Raw genomic sequence first — 13,566 nt, forward strand, 5'->3', positions numbered from 1 at the left:
AAATCACTCTAATTTTCAAATATTTACTGTTTCGCCGCTATTATATTTCATTTTTTAAATATTTTCCAAACCCACTCAGTGGGTACTGTTGCTGGGTGTGCAATCCGGACGGAGAACCGAGGTTGGAATATGGCGGCACCTAGCCGCAATGAGCATGCGCAGACTTGCGGAACGTCATTAAAGACGTCTATGCCTGGATAAAATAGGCTTCAGAAGCAGATGCGTGAGCTCAAGGGCGTAATGCGCATGCACAAGCCGACAATTGCATATTAATGATATGCAACTAGACGGCCGCTGATTGGAGGAAGCAATGAACGATTGCTCAGCCCATATTAGTGGGTTGTCGTTCATTACGTCATGACGAATAATATAAAAAAATTTTTTAATATGATAAAAGGATCGTTACACATTGAATGTAATTGCATTTTGTTAGTCTCATATTAAAAAATGTTTTTATATAATCGTTGTACATACAAAAAGTCTTTTCACAGTAATCCTTTAAGTTGATGTGCACTATTATCTGCGTATTGCTTGCTATTGCTGATTATATGTACTGTATAAATAAATGTGTAAGGCTTTGTCCTGTTATTGATATACAGTCCTTAGCGCTTTTGATTTTGTTTTTTATTTTTTTATATTTTTAATAAATTGTGATAATATGTACCAGATTCAACCTTTATAAGTATATATTCGTTATTTTTAGAGCGGACTAGATATTTCCCCTAACCTTATAGATGGTTATTTACCATTGCATATAGATATTCAAGATATTTTTATGTTAGAATGAAGTCAAGGGTTACTTTATTGAGAGGCCCCTTGCCAAGGTAGAAAACACTTAGCATTGGTGAAGAGCTAACAAAGATAAATATCCCACTTTGGTGAAATTGGCAAAACCCTACTTATACACCTCAACAGCCTTTTCTCTGCTGCAGGAAATATAGCGGCAAACAGAGAACCAACCTTAGCCAGAAGCATGTGGACATGTTGAGATTTTTGCATTTCAATGCAAAGTTTCTGAAAGAGTGAATAACAGAATGTTATTAACAGTGATAGTCTAACTCTTTCTAGTTCTACCACTTTTCAAACCGTTTGTGGTTTTGTTTAATTATAAAAACTGTGCTCTGCTGCTTAAAAATTAAAGAAACAGTTGTGTTAATGTAAAGTTTTAGTCTGAAGTTTATATTTGTAACACTCATTATGTGGATTTTATTTAAAACATAGAAAACTATTATTGATTCTCTTTTTATCCGATTAATCGAAAAAATAATCGGCCGATTAATCGATTATGAAAATAATCGTTAGTTGCAGCCCTAAAAACAATGATACAATACTTGTAAGTGACAAGACACAATTTGACAAATACAGGAGGAATTGAGGGCCCTATTCCCCAAAGAATCTAGGAGGGTAAGAATGTTAATAGTTAGTTGAGGGCAATTATTGGGTAAGAATTCATTTACTTAGTTGGGTGGTAGGTTTCCATGAAAAAAAAAAACGTCTTTAGGGAGCATTTAAAAGGCAAATTAGGGTAAAATCTGACAGTGTGAGGAAGTGCCGCACAAGAGAAGTCAAGTCTAGCATAGGAAGAGGTGATAATAAAAGATGCAAGGAGCTGGTCACTGTTGGACCGTAGGAGGCAGACTGAAGTATGTGTGTTGGTTGGTGAGGGCTTTGTAAGTCAGGGTGAGAATTTTGAATTTAATTGTGCTGTGAATGTGTAACCAGTGAAGGGACTTGCAGAGAGGTGCAGTGATAGTGACAGAAAATGTGGATCAGCCTGTCAGAGGCATTTAGGATGGATTAAGGAGGGGGGGGGGGGGAGAAGAGGAAGAGCAGTTAGTAGGTTATTGGAGTAGTCGAGAAATTACAAGGGAGTGGATGAGTTGCTTAGTGATGTCAGCACTCAGAAATTGATGCATTTTGGAAATATTACACATTACTTTTTAAACAACAAAAATTCTGGTGTTTACTGTCCCTTTAAGACACATACACGCTCCTGAGCTCACCTAGAATTACTCTTTAAAAGGGACAATCAACAACAATTATGTACTTACATATTCCTAAAGATCCCTCCATGACAATCCTACAGCGTTTTTTTCTGAAAGTCCAGGCTGGATAATAAAAAAAATTATTCCCCCAGGGCCATTTTTCATTATAAAATGGCCCCCTAAATCCTCCCCAACATGTGGCATTTGTGCAATTTCCAATCTATCATACAGCAAGCAACTTGCAAATAGATATATTGGTGCAAGCACTTTAAAGCATGCACGATTGGTTAGATTTATCCAGTGATCATGGAGTTTGTGCATGCGCATTAGAGATGAGTAAAATATAACCCGGAACATTTCTTTATTGCTTCATTTCGCCTGAACACTATCTTTATTCCTTTCTACAGCCGGATAGTGAAGTGGATAGGAGCGTAATTCTCTATACAGCATCTATTTCGGTAAGCATTTTTTTCTGCGTGTGGTGGAGGAGGAGGAGTTTGGTGGCCATTTCCAACGGACAAATAATGGATAAAAAAAAAAAATCAATATGGAGGAGGATTATAGGTGGTCAGAAATAGTTACAGGTAGGCTTAAATAGGGTGTAGACTGTCCCTTTAAAAAAGGATAGCAAGAGAGCTAAGCAAAATTAAAAGAAAATTGTAAAGTTGTTAATGCAATAATAAAAAAACTTTCTAATTTACTTCTATTATCACATTTTCTTTGTTCTTTTGTTGAAAAACAGGGACGTACGCTCAGGAACATGCACGTGTCTGGAGCCATGTAAGGCAGCAGTTTTGTAAGAATGTTGTCCATTTGCAAGAGCACTATTTCCTGCTACAGACACCTACCACCCATGTATGCCTTAAAGAATAATGATTTATAAAGCGCCAGCAGATTCTGCAGCGCTGTCCATGGATACAAAAGATAAAAGTACAACAATACAATTATTTTTAAGAGACTGACAACTACAGGAGTAATTGAGGGTCCTATTCCTGTGGGAACTTACAAACTAAAATACCATGGCAACAAAGCAAATTTCATAATAGAAGTAAATTGTGGAAAAAAAAATTGTATGCTCTGTCTGAATCACAGAATAGAATTCTTGGGTTACGACTGCCTTCAAATATTTGTATGTTTAGAAGATTATGCTCTTTTTAAAAGTAGAGACATTTATGCTTCTTTAACTCTCTCTTGTCCCGTTCCTTTAGCACAATGTTGGTTGAAGCATGCATGGTTGGTTTTAACCCCGTAAGTGCCAGAGAAGGTTTTAGAACACTGCTGTGCAATTAAGCTCTGCTTACTGTAGGGCTGTAAAAGTGTGGTGCACCCCCCCCCCCCCCAATGCCATCTGTGACAGTTTGAAAAGCACCATAAATTAACAAAAAAAATAAAATCAGTTATTTTAAAGCCTGTTCCTAATGCAGACAATATTTATGTTTTTAAAGCTGTTCATTTACACTATAAACCTTTAAACCATGAAGTAACGTGAACTGAAATAACCATTTGTTTTTGCTGCTAAAACAGAACATCTTTTAACACTGATGTAACATTTCCTACAGGTCATACCCCAGTGTATTTAGACTCCAGACCTTTATAATACGTAAGGTTTAGTCAGTCATTATTTAGTAAATTCATATTTTCTACTGTTATGTTTTTCTCTCTTGTCCTCAAAGCTATCTATAGCTAAAACATGACATTAAAGGACCAGAAAATACAGTAAATTTTCATAATCAACAAATGCACGATCCTAAAGACAATAGAATATCACTTAGTCTGAACTTCAAATTAATAAAATATTTTTTTCGGACAATTTTAAAAGTTATGTCTATTTCCACTCCCCCTATACCATGTGACAGCCATCAGCCAATCACAAATGCATATACGTTTATTCTGTGAAATCCTGCACACATTCAGTAGGAGCTGGTGACTCAAAGTTTAAATATAAAAAAACTGTGCACATTTCGTTAATGCAAGTAAATGGGTAAGTTGTTTAAAATTGCATGCTCTATCTGAATAATAAAAGTTTAATTTAGACTTGAGTGTCCCTTTAAGTAGGACTTACTAGATGGCTCTGACTGGATAGGCACTGCAGTCAATGCCTTAGTTACCAATTTCTGCGAAATACATTTATGCTGAGCTTTTACTATTCTACAATGATTAGGAAATAAAAAATTCACTCTACTGATTAATTTGCTAAGTGTATTCAGATATACTTTTTTCAATAGATTTATTTATTTTACAAATAAGGGGAAGTAGCTTTGCATAGCAAACAAGTCCATGATGGCATTATATACAGGTAAGTAAAAAGACTATAAGAAATATATAAAAGGAAAAACAATGAGCAGGTCACTGCAATATCAGTGTCAGGAAGTGCTTTCATCAATATCTTTATCGGGATCCTGTTCTTCATTGTCCTCGTCATCTTTATTTTGCTGTTTCTTCCAGAGTTTGGCCATCGCCAGGAGTTTAAGATTGGGCTGGTTGGCAGCATCTTCAGGAAATATATAGTCATAATATTCTTCCCAGCCAGCATCCGACTAGAAAGAGGAGGGTTAGGAAATTAAATTACAATTAAAGAATGTGGCGAGACATTTCTGAGTCTGTTCTGGAACTTCAGATAAAGTTGAAAAAGAAAAAGCGAAAGGATGTTGCTTTGTAAAGGTTTAAAAAGACAAAAAAAAAAAAAAAAAACAATGGCTTTTAAATTCAATTAAAATAGGGACACAATTAAAAACAAGTTAAATTATGAATACTAAAAAAAAAATTTCTACTAAAAGTACAAGATAAACTGGCAAAATAAATTTAACTCTGAAGATTAAATCGGTTAAGGGATTAATGTCTACCTAACTTGCCATAGGAGAATACTCAAATAATACTCAAGTGTTTTTGAGACGTATGACTCGGGGTTAAATATTTTGCTAATATGAACCAGAACATAATTTTATATATATATATATATATATATATATATATATATATATATATATATATATATATATATATATATATACTTAGTTTATATAAAAACATGACATTTCACTTCGGTCTCTTACCCCATCCTCTGATTGAAGCTTTCTCCTTTTCTTGACTTTCTCTGGCATGAGCTTGGCAACTCTGTCATTGGTAGACTCTGTACCAAACTCCTCTTCGAAGCTTCGCCATGACTCTAGTAACATCAGCCTCTCTTCCTTTTCCTCACTGTTCCTTAGAGTCTTATTTGCTTCTTCATAGATCTGTCTACATTTATTCAATGTATCCTCACCGCATGTAGTCAGCTCAAATTGTGCAAAACTTATCCAAACCTGGGGGAAAATGCATAATACTGAATGGCTGTGCTTGAAGTATTTTACAGTATAATTGGTCATACTATTTAAAAGCAATATTAAATATCTCCTAAAAGGATATGCTTTGCACAAAACTTCCAAATTTAAAGTAAATCAACAGTTTGAGATATTTTTGCAGAAAAAAAGGCAAATATGAGATATTTTTGCAGAAAAAACAAAATTTATGCTTACCTGATAAGTTTCTTTCTTTTGCGATGTACCGAGTCCACCGATTCATCCTTACTTGTGGGATATTATCCTTCCTAACAGGAAGTAGCAAAGAGAGCACCACAGCAGAGCTGTCTATATAGCTCCACCCCCCAGTCATTCGACCGAAGGCCAAGGAAGGAAAAGGAGAAACTATAAGGTGCAGAGGTGACTGAAGTTTTCAATAAAAAATATCATCTGTCTTGAATAGACAGGGCGGGTCGAGGACTCGGTACATCGCAAAAGAAAGAAATTTATCAGGTAAGCATAAAATTTGTTTTCTTTTGCATGATGTACCGAGTCCACGGATTCATCCTTACTTGTGGTATACCAATACCAAAGCTTTAGGACACGGATGAAGGGAGGGACAAGACAGGAACCTAAACGGAAGGCACCACTGCTTGCAAAACCTCTCTCCCAAAAATAGCCTCCAAAGAAGCAAAAGTATCAAATTTGTAAAACTTTGAAAAGGTATGGAGCGAAGACCAAGTCGCAGCCTTACAAATCTGTTCAACAGAAGCCTCATTTTTAAAAGCCCATGTGAAAGCTACCGCTCTAGTAGAATGAGCTGTAATCCTGTCAGGAGGCTGCTGTCCAGCAGTCTCATAAGCCAAACGGATGATGCTTTTCAGCCAAAAGGAAAGAGAAGTCGCCGTAGCCTTTTGACCCCTACGCTTTCCAGTATAGACAACAAACAAAGATGTTTGACGAAAATCTTTGGTTGCCTGCAAATAAAATTTCAAAGCACGAACCACTTCTAAGTTGTGCAACAGACGTTCCTTCTTAGAAGGATTAGGACACAGAGAAGGAACAACAATTTCCTGATTGATATTCCTGTTAGTAACAACCTTAGGTAGGAACCCAGGCTTGGTACGCAAAACCACCTTATCAGCATGGAAAACAAGATAAGGCAAATCACATTGTAATTCAGATAGTTCAGAATCTTCGAGCTGAAGAGATAGCAACAAAACTTTCCAAGATAAAAGCTTAATATCTATGGAATGCATGGGTTCAAACGGAACCCTCTGAAGAACTTTCAGAACTAAATTTAGACTCCATGGCGGAGCAACAGGTTTAATTCTAGCTAAAGCCTGACAAAAAGCCAGATTGTCTGGAACATCTGCCAGACGCTTATGCAACAGAACAGACAGAGCAGATATCTGTCCTTTTAGGGAACTAGCTGATAATCCTTTCTCCAATCCCTCTTGGAGAAAAGACAAAATCCTAGGAATCCTGATTTTACTCCAGGAGAAGCCTTTGGATTCGCACCAAAAAAAAGATATTTACGCAATATCTTATGATAGATTTTCCTGGTAACAGGCTTTCGAGCCTGAATCAAGGTATCTATGACCGACTCAGAGAAACCCCGCTTTGATAGAATCAAGCGTTCAATCTCCAAGCAGTCAGTTGCAGAGAAATTAGATTTGGATGCTTGAATGGACCTTGAATGAGAAGGTCTCAGTGGCAGAGTCCATGGTGGCAGAGATGACATGTCCACCAGGTCTGCATACCAAGTCCTGCGTGGCCACGCAGGAGCTATCAAAATCACCGAAGCTCTCTCCTGTTTGATTCTGGCAATCAGACGCGGAAGGAGAGGGAATGGTGGAAACACATAAGCCAGGTTGAACGACCAGGGTACTGCTAGAGCATCTATCAGTACTGCCTGAGGATCCCTTGACCTGGATCTGTAACGAGGAAGTTTGGCGTTCTGACGAGACGCCATCAGATCCAATTCTGGTGTGCCCCATAGCTGAACCAGTTGAGCAAACACCTCCGAATGGAGTTCCCACTCCCCCGGATGAAAAGTCTGACGACTTAGAAAATCTGCCTCCCAGTTCTCTACTCCTGGGATATAGATCGCTGACAGATGGCAAGAATGAGCCTCTGCCCATCGGATAATCCTTGAGACTTCTATCATAGCTAAGGAACTCTTTGTTCCGCCCTGATGATTGATATAAGCCACAGTCCTGATGTTGTCCGACTGAAACCTGATGAATCTGGCCAAAGCCAGCTGAGGCCATGCCTGGAGAGCATTGAATATCGCTCTTAATTCCAGAATATTTATCGGTAGGAGAGCTTCCTCCCGAGTCCACAAACCCTGTGCTTTCAGGGAATTCCAGACTGCACCCCAGCCCAGAAGGCTGGCGTCTGTCGTCACTATAACCCAATCTGGCCTGCGGAAACACATTCCCTGGGACAGATGATCCTGTGACAACCACCAAAGAAGAGAGTCTCTGGTCTCTTGATCTAGATTTATCTGAGGAGATAAATCCACATAATCCCCATTCCACTGATTGAGCATGCATAGTTGCAGTGGTCTGAGATGAAAGCGAGCAAATGGAACTATGTCCATTGCCGCTACCATTAGACCGATCACCTCCATACACTGAACCACTGACGGCCGAGGAATGGAATGAAGAGCTCGGCAGGTGAACAAAAGCTTTGATTTCCTGACCTCCGTCAGAAATATTTTCATGTCCACCGAGTCTATCAGAGTCCCTAGAAATGAAGGGGGAAAAAGAACTCTTTTTTTTACGTTCACCTTCCACCCGTGAGATCTTAGAAAAGCCAACACTAAGTCCATGTGAGACTTGGCTAATTGGAAAGTCGACACTTGAATTAGAATGTTGTCTATATAAGGCGCCACTGCTATGCCCCGCGGTCTTAGAACCGCCAGAAGGGACCCTAGCACCTTTGTGAAGATTTGTGGCGCCATGGCCAACCCGAAGGGAAGAGCCACAAACTGATAATGCTTGTCCAGAAAGGCGAACCTGAGGAACTGGTGATGATCTTTGTGGATAGGAATGTGTAGATAGGCATCCTTTAAGTCCACGGTAGTCATATATTGACCCACCTGGATCAATGGTAAGATAGTCCGAATGGTCTCCATCTTGAAAGATGGGACTCTTAGGAATTGGTTTAGGATCTTGAGATCTAGAATTGGTCTGAAAGTTCCCTCTTTCTTAGGAACCACAAACAGATTGGAGTAGAACCTCTGCCCCTGCTCTGCTTTTGGAACTGGGCAGATCACTCCCATGGTAAAAAGGTCTTCTACACAGCGTAAGAACGCCTCTCTTTTTGTCGGGTTTACAGACAAGTGAGAAAGATGGAACCTCCCCCTTGGAAGAGAATCCTTGAAATCTAGAAGGTATCGCTGGGTTACAATTTCTACTGCCCAGGAATCCTGAACGTCTCTTGCCCAGGTCTGAGCAAAGAGAGAGAGTCTGCCCCATACTAAATCCGGTCCCGGATCGGGAGCTACCCCTTCATGCTGACTTAGTGGCAGCAGCAGGCTTTTAGGCCTGTTTACCCTTTTTCCAAGCCTGATTAGGTCTCCAGGTTGGCTTGGATTGAGCAAAGGAAGAGGAAGTGGGACTACTCTTGAAGTTTTCGAAAGGAAGGAAAATTATTTTGTTTGGTCCTTGTTTTATTTGACTTATCTTGAGGGAGGGCATGACCCTTCCCTCCAGTAATGTCTGAAATTATCTCTTTCAGTGCAGGCCCGAATAGGGTCTTACCTTTGAAAGGGATTGACAAAAGCTTAGATTTAGATGACACATCAGCCTACCAGGACATAAGCCATAACGCTCTTCACGCTAAAATGGCAAAACCTGAATTCTTTGCCGCTAATTTAGCAAGATGAAAAGTGGCGTCTGTAAGAAAAGAATTAGCTAACTTAAGAGCCTTAATTCTGTCCAGAATATCATCTAGTGGGGTCTCCATCTTAAGAGCCTCAAACCAAAAGGCAGCTGCAGTGGTTACAGGAACAATGCATGCTATAGGTTGAAGAAGAAAACCTTGATGAACAAAAATTTTCTTTAGGAGACCCTCTAATTTTTTATCCATAGGATCAATGAAAGCACAACTGTCTTCAATAGGTATAGTTGTACGCTTAGCCAGAGTAGAAATAGCTCCCTCCACCTTAGGGACCGACTGCCATGAGTCCTTTATGGTGTCAGATATGGGAAACATTTTCTTAAAAACAGGAGGGGGAGCGAACGGAATACCTGTTCTATCCCACTCCTTAGTAACAATGTCTGAAATCCTCTTAGGGACCGGAAAAACATCAGTGTAAACAGGAACCTCTAAATATTTGTCCATCTTACACAATTTCTCTGGAACTACAATAGGGTCACAATCATCCAGAGTCGCTAAAACCTCCCTGAGCAATAAGCGGAGGTGCTCTAGCTTAAATTTAAATGCCGTCATATCTGAATCTGTCTGAGGGAACTTCTTTCCTGAATCAGAAATCTCTCCCTCATATAGCAAATCCCTCATCCCTACCTCAGAACATTGTGAGGGAATATCGGATACGGCTACTAAAGCGTCAGAAGGCTCAGCATTTGATCTTAACCCATAGCTACTGCGCTTCCCTTGCAGTTTAGATAAAACCTCTGTGAGGGTAGTATTCATAACTGAAGGCATATCTTGCAAGGTGAAAGAATTAGACGCACTAGAAGTACTTGGCGTCACTTGTGCGGGCGTTACTGGTTGTGACACTTGGGGAGAACTAGATGGCAAAACCTGATTACCGTCTGTCTGAGAATCATCTAATGCCAAAGTTTTATAAGTCAAAATATGCTGTTTGCAATTTATAGACATATCAGTACAAGTGGGACACATTCTAAGAGGGGGTCCCACAACGACAAACAAATTGAGCAATGAGTTTCCTCAATGTCAGACATGTTTAACAGGCTAGTAATGAGGCAAGCAAGCTTGGAAAACACTTTATTTAATGAAAAAAAACACAATTTGCAAAAACGGTACTGTGCCTTTAAGAGAAAAAAAAGGCATACACAAACTGCAAAACAGGTTAAAATTGCTTCAAATTTTCCGAAATTTTAACAGTGTACCCACTAAGCTTTAGAAGGATTGCACCACAAGTAAATAAGCAATAAACCCCCAAATGAAAAAAACGGTAAAAAAAAAAAAACTGTTAGCACCCTGCCACAGCTCTGCTGTGGCCCTACCTGCCCTTAGGGAACAATAATATGAGGATAAAGCTTCGATTATGGCCCCAGAAGAGAATCAGGACCTCTGGAGAAATTGCTTGCTGCTTGACTGTATAACTAAATGAGCAACTGAGGCGAGAAAATAGGCCCTGCCCACCGCACTCAATGTTGCTGGGGCCTACACAAAATCCAACAAACCTTGTTTGCAAGCCATGTGGGTTATAAAAAAAAACAAATAAGCCAAATGAACCCTCAAACAAATGTCCCATCAGAATAAAAAAATGTTACTCCCAGAACACACAAATGTTTTCCCAATCTCTCATATAGAAACTGAGTGCCCAAAAAATAAGCCCTTCATGCAAGCTAGTAAAGCCTCTTATAACACTAGGATTACTGCTTCCCCTTCCCCTAATGGGGATACTGTCAGCCTGAGTTAACACAGTCTCTGCAGAAAAAATGACTGAACATACCCCATTGCTGTATAGCAAGAAACCATTCCTCACACTAAAGTTTTCCTGTACTCCTCAGCTTCTGTGGGACAGCAGTGGACATTAGTTACAAATGCTAAGATCATCATCCTCCAGGCAGAAATCTTCATCTATGTCCTGCCTGAGAGTAAATAGTACAACACCGGTACCATTTAAAAACAACAAACTCTTGATTGAAGACAAAATAAAACTAACAGTTTAACACCACTTTCACTTTACCCTTCCTGCTTAGAGCCTGCAAAGAGAATGACTGGGGGGTCGAGTTAAGGGGGGAGCTATATAGACAGCTCTGCTGTGGTGCTCTCTTTGCCACTTCCTGTTTGGAAGGATAATATCCCACAAGTAAGGATGAATCCGTGGACTCGGTACATCATGCAAAAGAAAAGGCAAATATTATCTGGAGTTTGTGAGGTGAAATTAGAAACTTTAGTCATGGCTACAGCCCCAACTTCTGCATGGTTTATTGTAAATTTGGCAGGGACACAGAGCTTTCTACTCCTTTTTAAAAAAATAATAAAAATATTTGCTCCACAAAAAAACTATTTATTGTGTATGTGCAATAATGATAAAAAAATAAATGATAAAGAGAAAATTGCACTCATAAATCTGTTTATCATTATTAAGCATTTCAAAAGGTATAAGAATAGGGGAATCTGTGTTATAAAACTATGCAAAATACAGTAAAAAATATAATGTAAATTGTACAATATAAAAACTCACTCAAAAATTCAAGAGCGAGAATATATAGAACTTATACCACAAAAGAACTTGTTGAGTTACTTAATGACATCTTAGCAGAAGCTATACAAAAAATCTAAATACAGATCTCTCTCTCCAATAACTATGTCAGAGTATACTCCCCTGTATAGTAGAGCTGAAAACAATATAAAAAATGAAGTTCTGACTGCTAGCTCAATAAATTATAGTATTTTTATGTTAACAGTTTCCATCTATTGGTATAATGTAGTATATTAGCATCACATAACAAAAAGTAAACATAGGTCACCTCAAATAATGAATCATAAGCTGTACGATAGTAGAAACTATAAGGACCATAACCTCAGTTTTTTTTTTTGTTTTTTTTAAATTAATTAATCTCCCCACAATATCAGAGGCCTCTCTTTGGACCTCAGTAGCAAAAAAAAAAAAAGGATATAATCATCTAGTAAGGTAGGAATAAACAACATTGTCCCCTATACTTATCAAAACATAATATTTAGGAGTTTCACCTTGGTGACTAATAAAATGGCCACTCTTGGACCAATGTGGCATATAAGCTAGGTATAGGGGAATATATCATGCATAAAACTAAGGTCCTCTGTAATTATGTTTTTCAAATATGTCAAAATATTAGATACCTTGAAGGTGTAGAATTATAAGAAAAGACATCCCCAAATAGAAAATAAGGCCAGTTTTGGACCTTCAAATCACATATATACGAAACATAATATGGGGAAAATAAGGTCTATGAGATATAGAAGAACACTTTTGGGTCTATGATGAAATATAAATTCAATTTTTCAACCTCTAAATTATGTCATCAATTATAGCTACATCGAACATAGTATAGCTACAAAATTAATCTCAATAAAGTAATATCTATTAGATGGTTTTGAATGCGGAATTAAGCGCGAGTCTGCTCTTTTCAGAGCTGAATTGATTCTCGTGCAAGATCACCACCTTAAGATCTGTGAAAATCTAGATCCTAGCGTAGTGATCCTGCACAAAAATCAATCTGGCTCCAAAAAGAGCCGATATCTAATATCTATTAACTTCACGTATTGAATAAGTTAGAGTCTATACTAGTAAGTAACCTGCTGCAATATAAATTTGCAATTACCTCTCTTTTGAACATTTTAATTATATTGCAGTACTAAAACATAATTTATGTAAGAACTTACCTGATAAATTCATTTCTTTCATATTAGCAAGAGTCCATGAGCTAGTGACGTATGGGATATACATTCCTACCAGGAGGGGCAAAGTTTCCCAAACCTCAAAATACCTATAAATACACCCCTCACCACACCCACAAATCAGTTTAACGAATAGCCAAGAAGTGGGGTGATAAGAAAAAAGTGCAAAATCATAAAAAATAAGGAATTGGAATAATTGTGCTTTATACAAAAAAATCATAACCACCACAAAAAAGGGTGGGCCTCATGGACTCTTGCTAATATGAAAGAAATGAATTTATCAGGTAAGTTCTTACATAAATTATGTTTTCTTTCATGTAATTAGCAAGAGTCCATGAGCTAGTGACGTATGGGATAATGACTACCCAAGATGTGGATCTTTCCACGCAAGAGTCACTAGAGAGGGAGGGAAAAAATAAAGACAGCCAATTCCGCTGAAAAATAATCCACACCCAAAATAAAGTTTAAATTATAAGCAGAAGATTCAAACTGAAATAGCTGCCTGAAGTACTTTTCTACCAAAAACAGCTTCAGAAGAAGAAAACACATCAAAATGGTAGAATTTAGTAAAAGTATGCAAAGAAGACCAAGTTGCTGCTTTGCAAATCTGATCAACCGAAGCTTCATTCCTAAACGCCCATGAAGTAGAAACTGACCTAGTAGAATGAGCTGTAATCCTTTGAGGCGGAGTTTTA

General features: G+C 38.2%; 1 protein-coding gene across 1 annotated transcript in view; it reads right to left on the reverse strand.

The window, feature by feature from the left end:
- Positions 1–4,195: 4,195 nt before the first annotated feature.
- CRNKL1 (crooked neck pre-mRNA splicing factor 1) overlaps positions 4,196–13,566 on the reverse strand; it is a 60,723-nt gene continuing 51,352 nt past the window's right edge. The window contains exons 13-14 of the mRNA XM_053712007.1: positions 5,039–5,287; positions 4,196–4,522 (exon numbers count right to left, since the gene is read on the reverse strand). Of these exons, the coding sequence (XP_053567982.1) occupies positions 4,349–4,522; positions 5,039–5,287 (423 nt within the window). The 3' untranslated portion in view covers positions 4,196–4,348. The remainder of the gene's footprint in view (positions 4,523–5,038; positions 5,288–13,566) is intronic.

The sequence above is a fragment of the Bombina bombina genome, chromosome 4 (assembly GCF_027579735.1).
Source record: "Bombina bombina isolate aBomBom1 chromosome 4, aBomBom1.pri, whole genome shotgun sequence".
Taxonomy (NCBI): Eukaryota; Metazoa; Chordata; class Amphibia; order Anura; family Bombinatoridae; genus Bombina; species Bombina bombina.